General features: G+C 36.9%; 1 protein-coding gene across 1 annotated transcript; it reads left to right on the top strand.

Moving 5' to 3' along the window:
* The first annotated feature begins 12864 nt into the window (after positions 1 to 12864).
* LOC109806681 (oxygen-evolving enhancer protein 3-2, chloroplastic) lies at positions 12865 to 15423 on the top strand. Its single transcript, XM_020369155.3, has 3 exons — positions 12865 to 13228; positions 14294 to 14589; positions 15219 to 15423. Exons 1-3 carry the CDS (start codon positions 12913 to 12915, stop codon positions 15315 to 15317), a joined length of 711 nt encoding a protein of 236 aa, XP_020224744.1. The 5' UTR covers positions 12865 to 12912; the 3' UTR covers positions 15318 to 15423.
* The last annotated feature ends 4440 nt before the right edge of the window (positions 15424 to 19863 follow it).

Below are 19863 nucleotides of genomic sequence, written 5' to 3'. Positions count from 1 at the left end.
AAGGTCTTCTATTTCAACTTGAGAATATCTGAAGCTGGTTTCCTCTATAGTGACGTGAACAAAACAAAGATAAAAATAAAACCATCTGATTGGTTAACTCTGGCTGGTTTGAAGTATCAGGGGCATAAATTAGCATTTCCAAACATCCCAGAGGAGATGCAGTTCGACCGTCACATAGCACTGACATCTATGATTAGACCAGAGCTGCAGGGCCGAAATGTCAGAAATGTAGGAAGTCTTAACGTTAACGACAGACACCTACATTATGTCTACGTCCATATATTGGCTCCCAGATCAAGTAACTTTTCCCAATTCTTGCAGGAAGACATTTTTCTATTAAGGGCCTTAAAGAATAACATTTTGATCAACTGACCCCATTATATCATGCAACACATGGTCAAATGCAAGGACAATGGGATGCCTCTTCCATACCCCATTTTAATTTCACACATTTTGGCTGTTTATGGCGTAGACTTATCAATTGATGTTGCAGTCGAATTAGGGTGGACACATTTTTTTAATAAAATTACTTTGAAAAAATTAAATGTCGTGAATGTCAACGGGGTATGGATACATGGCAGGGATAATCATCATCATGGCCAAAATGTTAAAGATGAAGACCATGCAATGCTTGAGGACCATGGTGAGGAGCAGCCTGCCGACATCACACAACAACCTCCAGTCCAGTATGATGGTCAAATGCTTTCCCAAATATGGACTGACATTCAAGGGTTACAAGAAAGATTAAATAATTTGACTAGCAATGTTAATCAAATACATAACAGGCTTGATAACCTCAAACAAAAATTTGATGACTTTCAGAGTTCATTTGAATAAACTACATTATCTTATTTTCTTTTTTATTATTGTAATTTAAATATGTTTTATTTAGTTGCAACATTTTTCTTTTCTATTATTTTATGTCATATTTAATTATTGTTTACTTAATTGATGACTGAAGTGTATTTTCTGTTCCATTTTACAAATATGTTATTACCCATCTACTTTGTAATGTTATAAATTTTTTAATTTTTTAATTGGTAAAAATTAACTTGTACAATTAACAAATGTATCTTCATTTCATTGTAATTTATGTTAATGATTTATCAATTTTTTTAATTTATTAATTAACTATCAAAAATTTTATTGTACATTTTTTTATATTAACAAAATTCTATTATTTAAATATTGACATCAAAAAGTGGAAATATAAAAAAAAAATAAAGTAATACATGTTTATAAAATTAAAATAATAACACTTTCATAAACATTAATAAAATAATGTTACAAAATATAATTATCATAATATATTTTGTTGTTATTATTTATTATTATAAATATTATTATTTTCATTTTTATTAATATTAATATTATTATTTATTATAATTAGTATCATTATTATTTATTATGATTTTTATTATTTTTCTAATATTTATTATTATTCTTATCATTATTTATTATTTTTTAATAAATTATACCTATTAATATAATTTTTTGTAATTATTATTAATTACAATAAATAATATTATACTCATTTTTAATCCAAGGGTAAAAGTGTAAATTATATATTCATCTCTTAAATTTTTATTTTTTATCTATCATTAAATTTAAAGCAAATATTTAAATTAATTTATTTTTAAATTTATTTTTTTATAATTTTTTTAGTTAAAATTTATATATTTATCTTTTAATTATAATAATTATAAACTTTTTTTTAACCTAAGGGCAAAATAGTAATCTTTCATATGATCAATTAAAAAATTTATTTTTATCTATCACATCAATCAATTCATTCACAAACTTTCACAAACTTTCTCTATACTTTCCACTCACTTTCCCTTAATCCAAACAACCTCACTTTCCATTCACTTTCCCTTCAAATCCCTCCTTTTCTACTCCCCCTTTTCCATCCTCAAATCCAAACAAAGCATAAATCTCAAGAACTTGAGTTCAAGTCTTTTAGTGTAAAAATAATTAATTTTTAATATTATTTAAAAATTTAGGGATAAAATCATCTTAAAAATGTTATCACCTTTATATATGTTATATATATTAGTTGAGTTGAGACATTTAGTACTTTTATGTTTAAAAATTATCAATATTTGTTAGATCAATTAGTATTATATTTGATTCTCAAACTTTAAGGTTTAAAATTTGAGTCTTATGTTTATAAAACTAATTAATTTTTAATTTTATTTTTTATTATTTAAAAATATAAAATAAAAGTATCTAAAATATTTGCACACACTTGTGACGAATTTTTTACTGGAATAATATTTTTTTTAAAAAAATTTACAAGAATGATCACTGTGCAGGATTATTTACCAAGATAGAACCATTTACTGTTCAAGCTCAGAATTCGGTTCCCCGGGAACCGAATTCTGAGTATCAAAATGTAATTTTTTTTGTTTTTTCAACTCAGAATTCGGTTCCCGGGGAACCGAATTCTAAGTTGGTTTTAATTTTTTTTTTTTCGTGTCTGGGGCAAATGTGGGCTGATGTGGGAAGCGGAACGGCCCGTTCCAAAAGCAAAACGGGCCGTTCTGCTTAAAGAAATAGAGTGCAAATTCTTTAAGCAGAACGGGCCGTTTCACATTCAGAATTTGCACTCTGTTTCTTTAAGCAGAACGGCCCGTTCTGCTTTTGGAACGGGCCGTTCCGCTTCCCCACATCAGCCCACATTTGCCCCATACACGAAAAAAAAAAAAAATTAAAACCAACTCAGAATTCGGTTCCCCAGGAACCGAATTTTGAGTTGAAAAAACAAAAAAAATTACATTTTGATGCTCAGAATTCGGTTCCCAGGGAACCGAATTCTGAGCTTGAACAGTAAATGGTTCTATCTTGGTAAATAATCCTGCACAGTGATCATTCTTGTAATTTTTTTTAAAAAAAAATATTATTCCAGTAAAAAATTCCACTTGTGACTTGTGAGCCGTTGAATAAAATATCTGCAATTGACAGTGATACACAATAATTTATCAATAAAATGTTTGTTTTCTTTTTCTCGATTAGCTAGTTGATTGGATTACTCAACATTAGTCAATTCGACGAGCTTTCATCAATCGAAGTGAAAAAAAAAAAGTGAATGGACATAAAAGGAAAAATTATATTATTTTATACAATTTTTTTTATAATTCGTTTTATTTTATATTTTTAATGACATCATTTATCATTTATCGTATTTCATATTTCCTTTATCTCTTCTAATCATGAATATGAAGACAAAACTTAAATATATGTTTTCCATAAGTATTATTCTTTGTCTCTATTTAAAATTAGAGTTTTACTATAATTACTCGCATAATAAAATTTCCATCAAAAGTTAGCGTGGATTACTATTATAAAATTCTAAATTTAATTCTTTATTTTCTAATCATAAAAATAAGTCTTTAGATATGATTCCTATAAATATTACTTTCTCTTTTCTAATTAAGATGAATATTTGATCTTGATAATTCACATTATGAAAAATTTGGAATAAAGTTAATGCATATTGTAACGACCCGCCACGGTCTCTACACTTAGTGGAATCGCACTACAATTAGTTAACTAAGAGAATATTAAACTGGATAACACATACATACAGACATAAATATAAAGATCGAAATAATTAAGTTTCTGTATATAAAATATAGCACCATATATGTACAGTCATCCCAAAATATTCCTTAGTGCCGGTCAAGCACTGACAAAAAAAAAAATGTTACCCAGAATGGTAACTCAAAACACGAGACTCAGCTCCTCGTCTCACAACGATCATCTCTACTCCCAAGCTATCCCTGACCTGCTCCCATACCAAGTATGATCATCGCAGTTCCACCACATGGAAAACAGAAGGGTAAGCTAGAATTCAAAGATCAATAATACAAGTACAGAATAAAAATTCTATACTACACATGCATCCCAAATCCTGTCCCTAAGGAACCTTTCATCTCAATCAATCATTCATTCACCAAACATGAAGTCAAACACCACACTTCATCATATTAATAATCATGCAATGAATGCAACTCATGACAGATAGGCATACATATCAATCATCTAATGCGTCGTCACGCATACACCTAGGAGATCTCCATAACAATAGAGCTGTATAAGTGACATTCCATCCTACCGAAACCACCCCTACCGTTTTCACGCCCAATGCGCCCGCTCGGTCACAGCTAAACAGGATATATAATCCTCACTCGGGTTTACTCGGATGATGTCACTTACACACTTGGAAGTCCAGATCCACCGTCAGGTATAGCACAGCTGGGTACGGGCTTACCACGACCTTGGCATGCATTAACCAAGTCAATTGTGGAGTTCGCCCACCGACTATCCGCAAGGATCCACGCACCTTCCCGAGTACTTGGTTAAGGGAATAACCCTCGACCTCATACCCCGCTCCAACACTAGCTAAGGACTTAGAGGAGACTCACCCAACCCAGTGGCCTATCTGAGCACCACTCTCCCAAATCCAGTGGCCTCCCAGAGCACCACTCTCATATATTAGTGGCCTATCCAAGCACCACTCTCAAGAGACTCTATGTGAGCTCTTCCAGTTCGAAATATTTTTCCTCTCCTCAAGTCCTAGGCTAGACTCATGCCATAGGCATCACATGCAATCATGCATCATACATCATAATGGTCTGCCCACCATCATGATCAACAACCATACACATGTCATAAGACATCACATGCAATAATGCATCATACATCATATATCATACATACATGATCTAAAACTTCAACTTTAAACATGCATAAGTATCAATTCATTCATAAATATATTCAAGCACAGTGCCGTCAACTCGCGCCTGGCCTAACACCAACCCAAGAGCTCTAAGCTCTTCCACGCCTGATACGCTCAACCTGCGCCCGACCTAAAACTATTCAGAGAGTTCAAAATTCTCATCCAAACTAACAAATTCAGCCACATGTAAACAATCTAGCTTCCCTTACCTGAAGATTGGCTCAGATAGCCAAAGACTGAATCAAAAGTATAATTTCCCCTCGAGGCTCAACTCGAAACTTCAGTCCTCCCAAAACAAGCTTTCTAATCTGAAATTCAAGAAAAGACAGAAGGAGTTATTGATCTAGAGGAGAAAATGAGTTAAACAGAGAAATTTGGGAGAGAAAGGAGCTCACTGACCCAGAGACCTTCTCTCTAAAACTTCTCTCTAAAACCATAACTCCTCACGGCCCCCCCTTCACCCCTATTTATAGGCAATCCGGAGTGGCCAGAACGGCCCGTACCGATACCGGAACGGCCCGTTCTGAACTCCTAGATCACGCACAAAATCCACGCCCAGAACGGCCCGTTCTGAAAACAGAACGGCCCGTTCCGGGACTCATCCAGAACGGCCCGTTCTCCCTCAGGAACAGCCCGTTCTCCCTCCGGAACGACCCATTCTCCCTCCGGAACGGCCCGTTCTCCTTCCTAGAACGGCCCGTTCTCCTTGCCAGAACGGCCCGTTCTCAACTACAATATGTAGTTCAATTCAGTAGTGTGGAACGGCCCGTTCCAGTTTGGGAACGGCCCGTTCTGGGCTACTGAATCAGCCTCTTTTTTTTTTTTTTTTTTTTTTTTTTTTTTTTTTTTTTACAATGTTACAATACTCCCCAACAAATAAGAATTTTCGTCCCCGAAAATAGGCTTACCTGAAAAGAGGAAAGGATACTGTTCCTTGAACCGACTCTCTTCTTCCCAGGTTGCCTCACTAGTAGCTGCATCCCAAAGAATCTTCACTAAGCTAATAGACTTGCCTCGAAGCTCTTTCAACTTGTGATCAATTACAGCTATCGGTCTCTTCTCGTAAGTCAAGTTTTCTCTAACTTGCACCTCATCCATCTCTATCACGTGACTCGGGTCTCTGATGTACTTCCTCAACTGTGAAACGTGAAACACATCATGCAGGTTGGACAGAATCGGAGGTAACGCCAACTGATAAGCTACTGGACCTACACGACGAAGGATCTGATAAGGACCAATGAACTTCGGTGTGAGTTTCTTGGCCCTTACAGCCCTTCCCACTCCAGTAGTGGGTGTCACCCTGAGAAACACATGCTCTCCCTCCTCAAACTCTAGAGGTCTCCTCCTCTTATCAGCATAAGACTTTTGTCGATTCTGAGTAGCTCTCAACCTCTCCTGAATCTGTCTCACCATCTCAGTAGTCTGAAGAACTAACTCTGGACCAACCACTACTGACTCACCCTCCTGATACCAACATAATGGAGTCCTACACCTCCTGCCATATAGAGCCTCAAAAGGTGCCATGCCAATACTCGCATGATAACTATTATTATAGGTAAACTCTACTAATGGCAACACCTCCTCCCAGCTACCCAGATGGTCCAACACACAAGCTCTCAGAAGATCCTCTAGTGACTGAATTGTCCTTTCCGACTGACCATCTGTCTGTGGATGATAGGCGGAACTCAACCTCAATCTCGTTCCCAACGCCTGATGTAGAGTCTGCCAAAACCTTGAAGTAAACCTTGGATCTCTGTCAGAAATAATACTGGAAGGCACTCCATGCAGCCGTACTATCTCTCGGATATATAACTGTGCAAGCCTCTCCAAGGACCACCTCTTGTTGACAGGAAGAAAATGAGCACACTTTGTCAACCTATCAACAATCACCCAGATAGAGTCACTGTTCCTAGTTGTCCTAGGCAATCCAACCACAAAGTCCATAGTGACACTATCCCACTTCCACTCAGGAATCTCCATCAACAGTAAAACCCCTCCGGGCCTCTGATGCTCAATCTTCGCCTTCTGACAAGTCAAACAAGCGGCTACAAACTCTGCTATCTCCTTCTTCATACCAGGCCACCAAAAACTTTTCTTGATGTCTTGATACATCTTAGTCATACCAGGATGTATGCTAAGACGACTCATGTGTCCCTCCTCTAGAACAACTCTCCTCAACTCTGAATCACAAGGCAGACAAATTCGACCTCTGAATCTTAGAATCCCATCAGTACCAAGCTCAAAACCAGCTGCCCTCTCAGTACCAAGTAATCCCAAAGTCCTTAACAACTCTGGATCCTGTAACTGTTTAGTTCCCACCTGCTTCAAGAACTCATTAGTTATGGTGATCATACCACAGCTAATGTGATCCTGAACAACCTCCACCTCTAATCTCAAATCTCGGAACTGTTCAATCAACTCCAACTCCCTAATCATCATAGCCGACATGTGAATGGATTTCCTACTCAATGCATCAGCTACCACATTCGCCTTTCCAGGATGATACATCAACTGGAAATCGAAGTCCTTTAGAAATTCCATCCACCTCCTCTGCCTCATATTCAACTCTTTCTGATCAAACAGATATTTCAAACTCTTGTGATCACTGTATACACTGAATCTCGCACCATACAGATAGTGCCTCCACGACTTCAAGGCAAATACCACAGCTGCAAGCTCCAAATCATGAGTAGGATAATTTCTCTCATGGGTCTTCAGTTGCCTCGAAGCATATGCCACTACTCTCCCTCCCTGCATCAACACACAACCTAACCCCTGGTGAGAAGCATCACAGAACACATCAAAATGCTCACCAGTGTTAGGTAACACCAAAACTGGAGAAGTGGTTAACCGTCTCTTTAGTTCCTGAAAACTCTGCTCACAAGCGTCCGTCCAAACAAAAGGTTGATCTTTTCGAGTCAGTTGAGTCAAAGGCATTACTATTCGAGAAAAACCCTCAATGAACCTCCGATAGTAACCCGCCAACCCAAGAAAACTCCTAATCTCTGTAGCAGTCATCGGACGCTCCCACTGAATCACAGCCTCCACCTTGGCTGGATCTACTGCAATCCCCTCTGCCGATATCACATGCCCCAAAAATCTCACCTCGGACAACCAAAACTCACACTTGGACAGTTTGGCATACAACTGTCTCTCTCTTAACACCTCCAAAACCGACCTCAAATGCTCACGGTGATCCTCCAATGATCTAGAATACACCAAAATATCATCAATGAAGACCACCACAAATCTGTCCAAGAACGGTCTAAAGATCCTGTTCATGTAATCCATGAACACTGCTGGAGCATTAGTGACACCAAAAGGCATCACCACATACTCATAGTGACCATACCTAGTCCTAAAGGCAGTCTTCGGTATGTCACTCTCCTTCACCCTAATCTGGTGATATCCGGATCTCAAATCAATCTTTGAAAACACTGAAGCTCCCCTCAGCTGATCCATCAAATCATCAATCCTTGGAAGGGGATATTTATTCTTTATCGTTAATTTATTCAGCTGCCGATAATCAACACACAAACGGGCCCCACCATCTTTCTTCTTCACTAACAGTACCGGAGCACCCCAAGGAGAAACACTGGGCCTCACCATCTGTTTCTCCAACAAATCCTCAATTTGTGTCTTCAGCTCTACCAACTCAGCTGGAGCCATCCTATAAGGAGCCACTGATACCGGTCCTGCACCCGGTACCAGATCAATGCTAAACTCAACATCACGCCTGGGTGGCAATCCTGGCACATCATCTGGAAACACCTCAGGAAATTCACTGACAATCTCGATCCCAGCGATAGCTCTCTCTGTCTCAATACTCAAAGTTGCAAACAACATGAAGCACTCAGCTCCATCCCTCATCAACTGCTCAGCCTGACCCGCTGATACCAACACCTCATCCTCCAACTGAGGAAACATCAACTCTCTCCGAGCACAATCTATAAGGATGTGATGGGCAGATAACCAATCCATCCCTAAGATTATGTCGATATCCACCATGGGCAACACAATCAGGTTCACTCGGAACCTCCTACCAGACACCTCTATCGGGCATCTCACACACATCTCCGACGTCACCACAGAAACTGAAGCCGGAGTAGACACAAACAAATCAACATGCAAGGAAGATACTGACAAACTCAATCTCTTCACACAATCAACAGAAATAAAAGAATGCGTGGCTCCAGAATCGAATAAAAATAAAACATCCTCACCTGCTGCCTTCCCCTTTCCCTTCACTAAGTCTGATGAAGTAGAAGCCTCTGCACCTGACAATGCAAACACTCTCCCCGCAGCTGTAGGTCTGGGTGGCCTCGGGGCACTCCCAGATGAAGTCGCCGGTGTCTGACAATCTCTAGAGATGTGGCCTGGCCTACCACATCTGAAGCAAACATTCCCCGGAAGGGAACAATCTCTCACCATATGTGCTCCTCCACATCGATAACACCGCATCGACTGTGCTCCGCCCTGAGGAGTAACAGGTCGAGGTCCCCTACTAACAGCTCCTCTCTGAGACTGTACAGGTCTGTCATAAGGTCCCCTCTGCTGGCCTCCCCTCCTGGACCCAGATGATCCCTCCTGAACTCTAGCAGCCTTACCGCTGCTACCACCACTCTCCAAACTCTCAACAGTCTTTGCCTTCTCAACCAAGGCAGGAAACTCTACTATGGACATGGGGACTATAACCCTCTTCAGCTCGTGCCTCAATCCCTCCGCAAACTTTCTACATCTCCAAGCCTCGGATATGGCCTGAGAGTAGAAACGAGCTAGATGCTCAAACCTCATAGCATACTCAGAAACAGACAAGCTCCCCTGATGTAATCTCATGAACTCTGCCTCCTTAGCGTATCTAACGCTATCCGAGAAATATTTCTCAAAAAAGACCCTCCTGAAGCAATCCCAGTCAACAGGCACACCCCTGCTCTCTAACATCTGCCTGGTGCCTCTCCACCAGTACTCAGCCTCGCCCCCCAGCATGTAAACTGCATAAGCCAACTTTCTCTCATCAGAAGATCCTAAAACACTAAAAATCTTCTCCATATCCCTCAACCACTGATCCGCCACATCAGGATCTGAATCCCCTCTGAACTGAGGAGGCTGACATCCCCTGAACTCTGCTAAATCTCTCCCCTCCTGAGAGACCACCGGTCTAGCTGCATCAGCCGCAGCTCTAGCTGCCTCAGCCGCAGCTCTACCTGCCTCCATATGAGCAAAGTGAGCACTCTGCTGCTGCATCGCCATGGCTATCATCTCCATGGCCCTAGCAATCTGGTCATACTGGGGTCTCACCATACTACAAGAATTCAAACATCCTATTAGTAACATAATACCCCCACAATTCACCAAAGGCTAACACATATCAGAGATATGACACAACAGAAACCTAGAAGGATCACTCCCCACATAGTATCCTAAAAGACTCGACCGGCTCTGATACCATAAAAGTGTAACGACCCGCCACGGTCTCTACACTTAGTGGAATCGCACTACAATTAGTTAACTAAGAGAATATTAAACTGGATAACACATACATACAGACATAAATATAAAGATCGAAATAATTAAGTTTCTGTATATAAAATATAGCACCATATATGTACAGTCATCCCAAAATATTCCTTAGTGCCGGTCAAGCACTGACAAAAAAAAAATGTTACCCAGAATGGTAACTCAAAACACGAGACTCAGCTCCTCGTCTCACAACGATCATCTCTACTCCCAAGCTATCCCTGACCTGCTCCCATACCAAGTATGATCATCGCAGTTCCACCACATGGAAAACAGAAGGGTAAGCTAGAATTCAAAGATCAATAATACAAGTACAGAATAAAAATTCTATACTACACATGCATCCCAAATCCTGTCCCTAAGGAACCTTTCATCTCAATCAATCATTCATTCACCAAACATGAAGTCAAACACCACACTTCATCATATTAATAATCATGCAATGAATGCAACTCATGACAGATAGGCATACATATCAATCATCTAATGCGTCGTCACGCATACACCTAGGAGATCTCCATAACAATAGAGCTGTATAAGTGACATTCCATCCTACCGAAACCACCCCTACCGTTTTCACGCCCAATGCGCCCGCTCGGTCACAGCTAAACAGGATATATAATCCTCACTCGGGTTTACTCGGATGATGTCACTTACACACTTGGAAGTCCAGATCCACCGTCAGGTATAGCACAGCTGGGTACGGGCTTACCACGACCTTGGCATGCATTAACCAAGTCAATTGTGGAGTTCGCCCACCGACTATCCGCAAGGATCCACGCACCTTCCCGAGTACTTGGTTAAGGGAATAACCCTCGACCTCATACCCCGCTCCAACACTAGCTAAGGACTTAGAGGAGACTCACCCAACCCAGTGGCCTATCTGAGCACCACTCTCCCAAATCCAGTGGCCTCCCAGAGCACCACTCTCATATATTAGTGGCCTATCCAAGCACCACTCTCAAGAGACTCTATGTGAGCTCTTCCAGTTCGAAATATTTTTCCTCTCCTCAAGTCCTAGGCTAGACTCATGCCATAGGCATCACATGCAATCATGCATCATACATCATAATGGTCTGCCCACCATCATGATCAACAACCATACACATGTCATAAGACATCACATGCAATAATGCATCATACATCATATATCATACATACATGATCTAAAACTTCAACTTTAAACATGCATAAGTATCAATTCATTCATAAATATATTCAAGCACAGTGCCGTCAACTCGCGCCTGGCCTAACACCAACCCAAGAGCTCTAAGCTCTTCCACGCCTGATACGCTCAACCTGCGCCCGGCCTAAAACTATTCAGAGAGTTCAAAATTCTCATCCAAACTAACAAATTCAGCCACATGTAAACAATCTAGCTTCCCTTACCTGAAGATTGGCTCAGATAGCCAAAGACTGAATCAAAAGTATAATTTCCCCTCGAGGCTCAACTCGAAACTTCAGTCCTCCCAAAACAAGCTTTCTAATCTGAAATTCAAGAAAAGACAGAAGGAGTTATTGATCTAGAGGAGAAAATGAGTTAAACAGAGAAATTTGGGAGAGAAAGGAGCTCACTGACCCAGAGACCTTCTCTCTAAAACTTCTCTCTAAAACCATAACTCCTCACGGCCCCCCCTTCACCCCTATTTATAGGCAATCCGGAGTGGCCAGAACGGCCCGTACCGATACCGGAACGGCCCGTTCTGAACTCCCAGATCACGCACAAAATCCACGCCCAGAACGGCCCGTTCTGAAAACAGAACGGCCCGTTCCGGGACTCATCCAGAACGGCCCGTTCTCCCTCAGGAACAGCCCGTTCTCCCTCCGGAACGACCCATTCTCCCTCCGGAACGGCCCGTTCTCCTTCCTAGAACGGCCCGTTCTCCTTGCCAGAACGGCCCGTTCTCAACTACAATATGTAGTTCAATTCAGTAGTGTGGAACGGCCCGTTCCAGTTTGGGAACGGCCCGTTCTGGGCTACTGAATCAGCCTCTTTTTTTTTTTTTTTTTTTTTTTTTTTTTTTTTTTTACAATGTTACACATATTATTGATATAAAATTTAAATTTGATTAAACAATCAAATCTAACATTTGTTTGAATAATTGTATACAACTTCTTAACATAAAAAATATCTCATTAACGTTTATTATTTGAGTTTAATTAGATCCAATGAAATATCATTATCAATATAACTTTTTTTTTTTAATTATAAATAAAAATTTGTAAATAGATAATTATACATTTTTTACCACATCATGTCATTGTCATACCTATATTCATTTTTCTAAATGTCAAATAATTCATGGTGCCCACACATGTTTCCCTATTTATGCTAAAAATAGTTGTAGGAATATAAATTTTCAGAAACAAAGATTATAGAGAAAAAACAATGGAATAATCTCTGAATCCAGGTGTCAAAGTGGTAAAAGTCCACGTAGGAGACAGAATCCAGCATGTCATGGTGCAGCAAGAAATGTGACACCATGATTGGCCAAGACCACATCCAACTTATCCAAGTGGAAAAAAACCAGATAAGGCACTCACTCAGAATCACACACACACCAATCACCACTTATATCCACAAAACTAAGTAAATATTATATTTCAGGGTTCTCTTTCAGCACCATTATTGTCACATTTCAAGGATCAAGAGAATGGCTCAGGCAATGGCATCGATGGCTGGCTTGCGTGGTTCCTCACAGGCTGTGTTGGAAGGGAGCCTTCAAGTGAGTGGCTCCACACGCTTGAATGTGGGGGGTGGAAGCAGGGTGGCACGTGCGGGGTTCACAGTTAGAGCACAACAACAACAACAAGGGAATAATAATGGTGGTGGTGATGCTCAGAGTAGCCGCAGGACAGTGCTTTCCCTTGTTGCTGCTGGTTTGGCCACTGGCTCTTTTGTTCAAGCTGTGCTTGCTGATGCCAAATCCATCAAAGTTGGACCCCCTCCCCCACCTTCTGGTGGATTGCGTATGTCTCTTCAAGCTCTTCTCAACAAATATTAGTTTTTATTTTATTTTATTTAATTAGAATGTATTTTTACAAAGAAAGTCTGAGATGGTTGGTAGATAATCTTGTTATGTGGTCCTTAACTTATGATTAGGAAATACCCTAATTTACCAACAAAATAATAATACATTACCAACAAAATGTGATATGATGAATAGATAATTTTGTCTATATATGTGGTCCGATGTTTTATTCATGATCTATGTGTATGAAGGTCAACTCCTTAAATGAATTTCAGTACTAATTACTCCTTAACTTTTGGTTAGGAGATACAATAGTTTACTAAAAGTGCTAGAATGTGTTTTACATTGTCATCTAATTTTAGATTGTTGCATAGTATAAATTTATTAATTTTATAATAATTATTTTAAAGTCACATCTTTTTTTAATGCTTCTCTTAAAAATCAGATCTAATTTTGATTGATTGATAGTATAAAATTTTGTATTGTAATAATGCATTTTTTATACAATTTCTTTGTAGAAATTAAAGAAACGGTTAAGTTGAACTTTTTTTCATTAAATTGAATAGTTAAGATTAACTCTCTTTTGCCTTTTGTCTTTCAGTTGATGTACATCATATATGTGTGTGCAATGACCATAACTTGTCTAACTTGTCTAGTGGAATCATTAATGGGTCATGGGTGTTGGATTTGAATGATGAGAGATGAAAAATGGAAATGAGGTGGAATTGAGATTGATTTAACAACTTTCATTTATGAAAACTGGGTTAGAGGCAAAGACAGGAAACCGAAAAAGAAAAGTCAGAAATGGGGTTCTGTGACATCATGTGACATTCTAGTACAGCAGGTTTTGAACAGAAAATAGGTCTGAGAGATGAAAAAGAGAAATGGGGTAGAAAAGTTTAGACAAGTAGAATTGTGTTTGATTTTAGTATATTTCATTCACAATAAAGGGTTTAGAGGCAAATACAAGGAAAATAAGTTGTTATTACTATTAGGGCCATAAAGAATGGAGTTTGGAGGTAATTATAACCATGATTTGTGTGTTATGGAATATGGCATGCAGCTGGAACATTGAACTCAGATGAACCAAGAGACCTTAACCTGCCACTGAAAGATAGGTTCTTCCTTCAACCGTTGACTCCAAGTGCGGCTGCACAAAGGGCAAAGGAATCAGCCAAGGAGATTGTTGCTGTTAAGAAGTTTATAGACAAGAAGGCCTGGCCCTATGTTCAGAATGATCTGCGTCTCAGGGCTGAGTATCTTCGGTTTGATCTCAACACTGTCATTGCTGCAAAGCCTAAGGATGAGAAGAAATCCCTCAAGGAACTCACTGGCAAGCTCTTCCAGGATATCAGCAATGTAAGTTCAAAATAGAAAACACATGCTAACCCAGAGAGATCATTTCTTATATCATGTATATTCCTAAAAATCTGTTTAATATTCTAATTTAGTATGTATAAATATATCAGATATCTTATGATATGACAAATAATTAAAGATATTTAGGGATATATAGAACATGATATGATAGATAATCTCATTATCGACAACAACACACTTTCTAACATAGTTTTTGTGCATGCTTTATTATCAATAGGAATTTATTGAAAATATCAAAATTTTGTGAATTTCTCTTCTTATTTAATGAGCTTCACTTATAATTTTGTAGTTTTCAATAGATAAATGATACTTATATGATAAAATTGTAAAAAAATTTGTGTAATATCATTTTTTTCTCTCTCTCTATCACATCATTTTTACATTTATTAATGATAAAGAGAGATAGACATAAAAAAATAATTTTGTACCAATGGTTATATGAGTTGTTGTACATCATTACTCTTTCTAACAATAGATAATTTGTTAAGAAAAGTGTGTTGCTCACATTACTCTTTAATCGTTATGCCATAGTTCTTTATCAATTTAGGATTGTGAGAGTTTAAAATTACTGATTAAAGTTAATTTTTGTTTTCTCTTTTGTTTCACAGCTGGATCATGCAGCAAAAATTAAGAGCAGCCCAGAAGCAGAGAAGTACTATGCTGTTGCTATATCTACTCTGAATGATGTCCTTGCCAAACTTGGTTAATGTGATTAATTTCTTGCTTTCTGTGTAATCTTTGTCCATGATTTTCTCAGACACTGTTTGACTGGTATTTTAAGAAATTCAATGAGGGAAAATTTTCTATAAATAAGCAGGAATGTAACTTCAATTAAATTTAAATCAATGTCTAGATCACTTCCCTCCCCTGCCTATCCAAATCAGATAGGTAACTAAGGGTAATGTAATTGTAGAAGTTGGAAGTTTAATTATAATTTCATGAGCACAAAACAAGAGTATCTATAATAATGATAATACTAGAATATGATTCTGTTTTGATAAGTTATCTTTAAGAAAGAAAAGAAAAGAAAAACCATTTTTTAATAAGTTAAAATTAATTTATGTATGAATTAAAAATAAAATTTTAAAAAAATTGATAAAAGAGAACTTCTACAAAATAATTTATACATACGATAATTTTAACTCATACAGATGGAGAAATTTATCTATACAAACCCTTATTATATTAGCTCATAAGGTATCCTAATCTTATTTTTATTTGAAGGAACACAAGGTGCTCCATGAAGGATTACACGAAATTGGAGAAAAAGATCAATGGAAGTACATGAACAAAATAAATAAAACGAAGGATATAAAAAGTATATTGCTATAATGATGTTAAATTCATAGATTGCAGGAAAGACACTTATGGAGGAGGGAAAAAGATTTTCAGTAACTGCTGTGATAAAAAAAAAATATTCCTACAAAAAAAATTAGATTTTATATAAAGAGGGTACAATACAAGTGGTTATGTTTCAAATTAAGGGCACTTTAATATTCTTCATTTAAAGGCAATTTAGAATTTAAATATTCTAAACTATGAGATGGGGAAGTATGAATTAGACACTGTTTGCAAAATCTAAGTTTTTAGTGATTTTTTAAATTATGGTTTGTTTGAAATTTAAATAATTATGAATTAAAACAGTGTTTTTTTATTGTTCAATTTATGTATTTTTTTTTTTTGAAAGGAGGGGGGCAAAACTCTCACTCCCACCCCAAATACTTAAAATACTTAAAATCCATGAGGGCAAACAATCATACAAGCATTAACCCAAAAGGCAAACAAAATAAACGGAGGTATAACAAAATAAGTACATAAGATACACATGAAATCATCCATTCCTTAGTCAATAGCTACTTGGTTAGCTTCCATAGAACATGCAACCATCTGCAAGATGTAAATCTCTTAGCAACACAGTATGTTTGCCACCAAAGTCCAACACGCACTAGTGCAAAAATTGATTTAAAATCAGAGTTTTAAGATCGGTTATAAGGTAACCAATCTTAAAAGTGACGCAGTGGCAATTTTGTAAATAATCTGAACATTTTTAAGATCGGTTCAAATTTAACCGATCTTAAAAGTACTTTTAAGATTGGTTCTTTTGTAACCGATCTTAAAAGTGTCTGACATAACTTTTAAGATCAGTTACAAAAGTTGTATCAGACATAACTTTTAAGATCGGTTATAAAATAACCGATCTTAAAAGTACTTTTAAGATCGGTTATTTTATGACCGATCTTAAAAGTGTTACTTTTAAAATCGGTTATTTCAGAACCGATTTTAAAAGTGCTACTTTTAAAATTGGTTATTTCAGAATCGATTTTATATGTAGTATACAAAATCGGTTCTGAAATAACCGATTTTAAAAGTTTCGTCAAAAACCTTTTATATTTCCCTCCAATCTCATTCTCTTTAATCTTTCCCTCCATTCGTTTTTTAAATCTCTCTCTCGCGCGCTCTAATTTTCTAAAGAGGTAAATTTTTTTATCATTTTCGTTTTCGTTTTCCTCTTTTTGTATCTCTTTTCGTTTTCTCATGCAGTTCTATTGTCTTTATTTTCATTGTAGGTTCATTTTGGGTAAATTTTGAATCTGGAACGACCTGTTCTGCAAGGAGAACGACTCGTTCTCCTTTCAGTACGGGCCGTACTGCATGGAGAACGGTCCGTTCTCCTTTCAGCACGGGCCATACTACATGGAGCACGCCCCGTTCTTCAAGGAGAACGGCCTGTTCTCCTTGCAGTACGGCCCATACTGAAAGGAGAACGGGCTGTTCTGAGTTGCGTTCTTCAATTCGTGCATTTCACAATCTGGAATGGCCCGTTCCAGTTTTGGAACGGCCCGTTCCAGTTTAATTTTTTTTTCTTGACCAGCACTTTTAAGATCGGTTGTAAAACAACCGATCTTAAAAGTTTACTTTTAAAATCGGTTATTTAACCGATTTTAAAAGTCTAACTTTTAAAATCGGCTCTTTTAAAATCGGTTACGGAACCGATTTTAAAAGTAAAAAATAACTGATTTTAAAAATCTTTTTTCCAACGCATGTTCACGTCAACACCCATGTTGTATAATTATAAAACATCCAAGGAATCAGACTCAACGATGATATCTGACTAATCTGAGTAACCTAGGGTCTGCAACAACCAAAGCCCTTTTAAAACTCCTTACAACCTAGCTTCCAGCACCCCACATGTACCTAGGTAGGAAGAGATCGAAAGCATGAATAAATGCCCCTTGGTGGTTTTTGGTAACCCCACCACATCCAGCAATTGAGAGCCCCCTACTACAAAAAGGAAAGCAAAATTTAGATTGTCTAAGATTATTATGTGCCTATAATTTTACTCACTCACTGTATAACATGTATTTAATATCCATCGAATCACATCTTCAGCTTCTCTCATTTGAGGAACAATTTTAATCATAACTAAAGAGTTTGTCATTACCCTCTCATGATCAAACTTCCATATTAAACATCAAAATGTTGAAAATAAGTTTAATAGAACACAAATAAATATATAATTAAATTTATCAAAAATATAATAAATAGAGCAATCAATAATAGCAACTAACTAAATATTTCAACATTATAATAAATATTTCAAATATTAAAAATAGAACAATCAATAACAACTAATTAAATACAAAGAAGAAATTAAAATAATAAATAATAAGATTAAAGTAATATGAGTTGAAATATATAGTGTTATTTTTAAAGAGAAAACGTCTTTATTGCACTGACAATTTTGAGTCTTATAATGCATTTTTTTAAGATACGTTAACTCATTTAACTCTTCCAGTATGATAAAAGATCTCTAAACTAAAGAATATCACACTAAAAATTATATTTTATTAGTAAAAATAATTTTTAAAGAAGAAAGATAAATAGATTTTTGTGTATATAATTTCTTTTACTTAGGCACCTATATATAAATGCAGCAACATGTGATTTACCCACCACGACACATCGATCAATTTTTGGAATGCATTCCTGCCACATTTATACCTCGCCCTCACTGTTCAAACTCACATAATATAGTTTTAAAATTTAGCTTGGACTGATCGGTTGAACTGATTTGATCAACTCATATATAATTGTTTTAAAACTCAACTTAGATCCACCGATCAAACTGGTCTGATTAAGACATGGAGGTATAATTGGTTTGAATTGATCTTCTGAGTATGATGTCATTAAATGGATGAAAACTGGTATAAACTTGCTCATGCGACCAACTTTTTTCGGGTTAAGCTTTTCTTTAAATGGGATGCGCTATTACAACTTCTGTGTTTTGAGATGCATGCTACTTATTTTACTCAATACCGTGCTGCAAGAGACGTGCTTCTACTGCCACTTCTGCACCTCGAGAGGTGTGTCACTCGAGATGGAAATGCATGGACATGCTAGGTATGGAGTTTCTCATAGTTTTTGTGAAATACTAGTACATTAAAAGGAGGTTAGCAAGATTCAACCACTGATGCTAGTGTTTTAAGAGAACAACCATTGCTCTATATCAATTTATATGCATATATATGACAAATATAATACATGACACTATAATATAAAATAAATTAGGGGAATTTATAAATAATAAAACTTGTTCTTGTAGGTAAAAAATTCAAATCAATTGTCTTACTATATGACATTCCATAATTAAATGCTACAAAAAGTTCAAAAATAAAAGATGATTGAGCATTTAAACAACCTTTACAAAATCTAAAGCAAAACTAGAAGTAAAACATAAAACTTTCAAAGGACATATTATCCTAATGAATTAAACACAAATTAACAACACAGAAACTATTCCTTTAGACCTTGGTGTCACACTAAACAAAAAAGTCCCATCAAAATAAAATTAAAGTCTAAACTTTGTTTGCTAAAGGCTAAAATGTGTCACCCTCTACCTCACATACCATAACACAAAAAACAAAAAATTGAATAACATAATTTTTTTCAAAATTGAAATACCAAGCATATTTAAATAGAGGGTACCACATCCATAACTTTAACAGTAGCTTAATCAGCGAAAATTACATAGAAAATATAATTTCTTCCTAAATAATTTAATAAAAACATTTTAATCTAAAATAATTTAACAGAAACATCATGATCTAATCCTATCTACGCCCCGATGTCACATGTCCTATTAGAGAAAATCCCAACATAGAAGCCTACGCTTCATCACCAACATCCTCAGTCTCATGCTGATAATCACCTGTATAATAGTCAAAGCAAAACAACACAAGAAAAAGGAGTGAG

The sequence above is a fragment of the Cajanus cajan genome, chromosome 3 (assembly GCF_000230855.2).
Source record: "Cajanus cajan strain Asha chromosome 3, NIPB_CcT2T_4, whole genome shotgun sequence".
NCBI lineage: Eukaryota > Viridiplantae > Streptophyta > Magnoliopsida > Fabales > Fabaceae > Cajanus > Cajanus cajan.
Note: the sequence above shows the minus strand (reverse complement) of the source record. Positions and strands in the feature narration are given on the sequence as shown.

Bases quoted from the DNA above. Each gene is read 5' to 3' on its own strand.
- LOC109806681 (XM_020369155.3), top strand. From the start codon at position 12,913: ATGGCTCAGGCAATGGCATCGATGGCTGGCTTGCGTGGTTCCTCACAG. The intron at 13,229-14,293 runs GTATGTCTCTTC...TATGGCATGCAG, and splicing joins CCCACCTTCTGGTGGATTGC to CTGGAACATTGAACTCAGAT. The intron at 14,590-15,218 runs GTAAGTTCAAAA...TTTGTTTCACAG, and splicing joins TCTTCCAGGATATCAGCAAT to CTGGATCATGCAGCAAAAAT.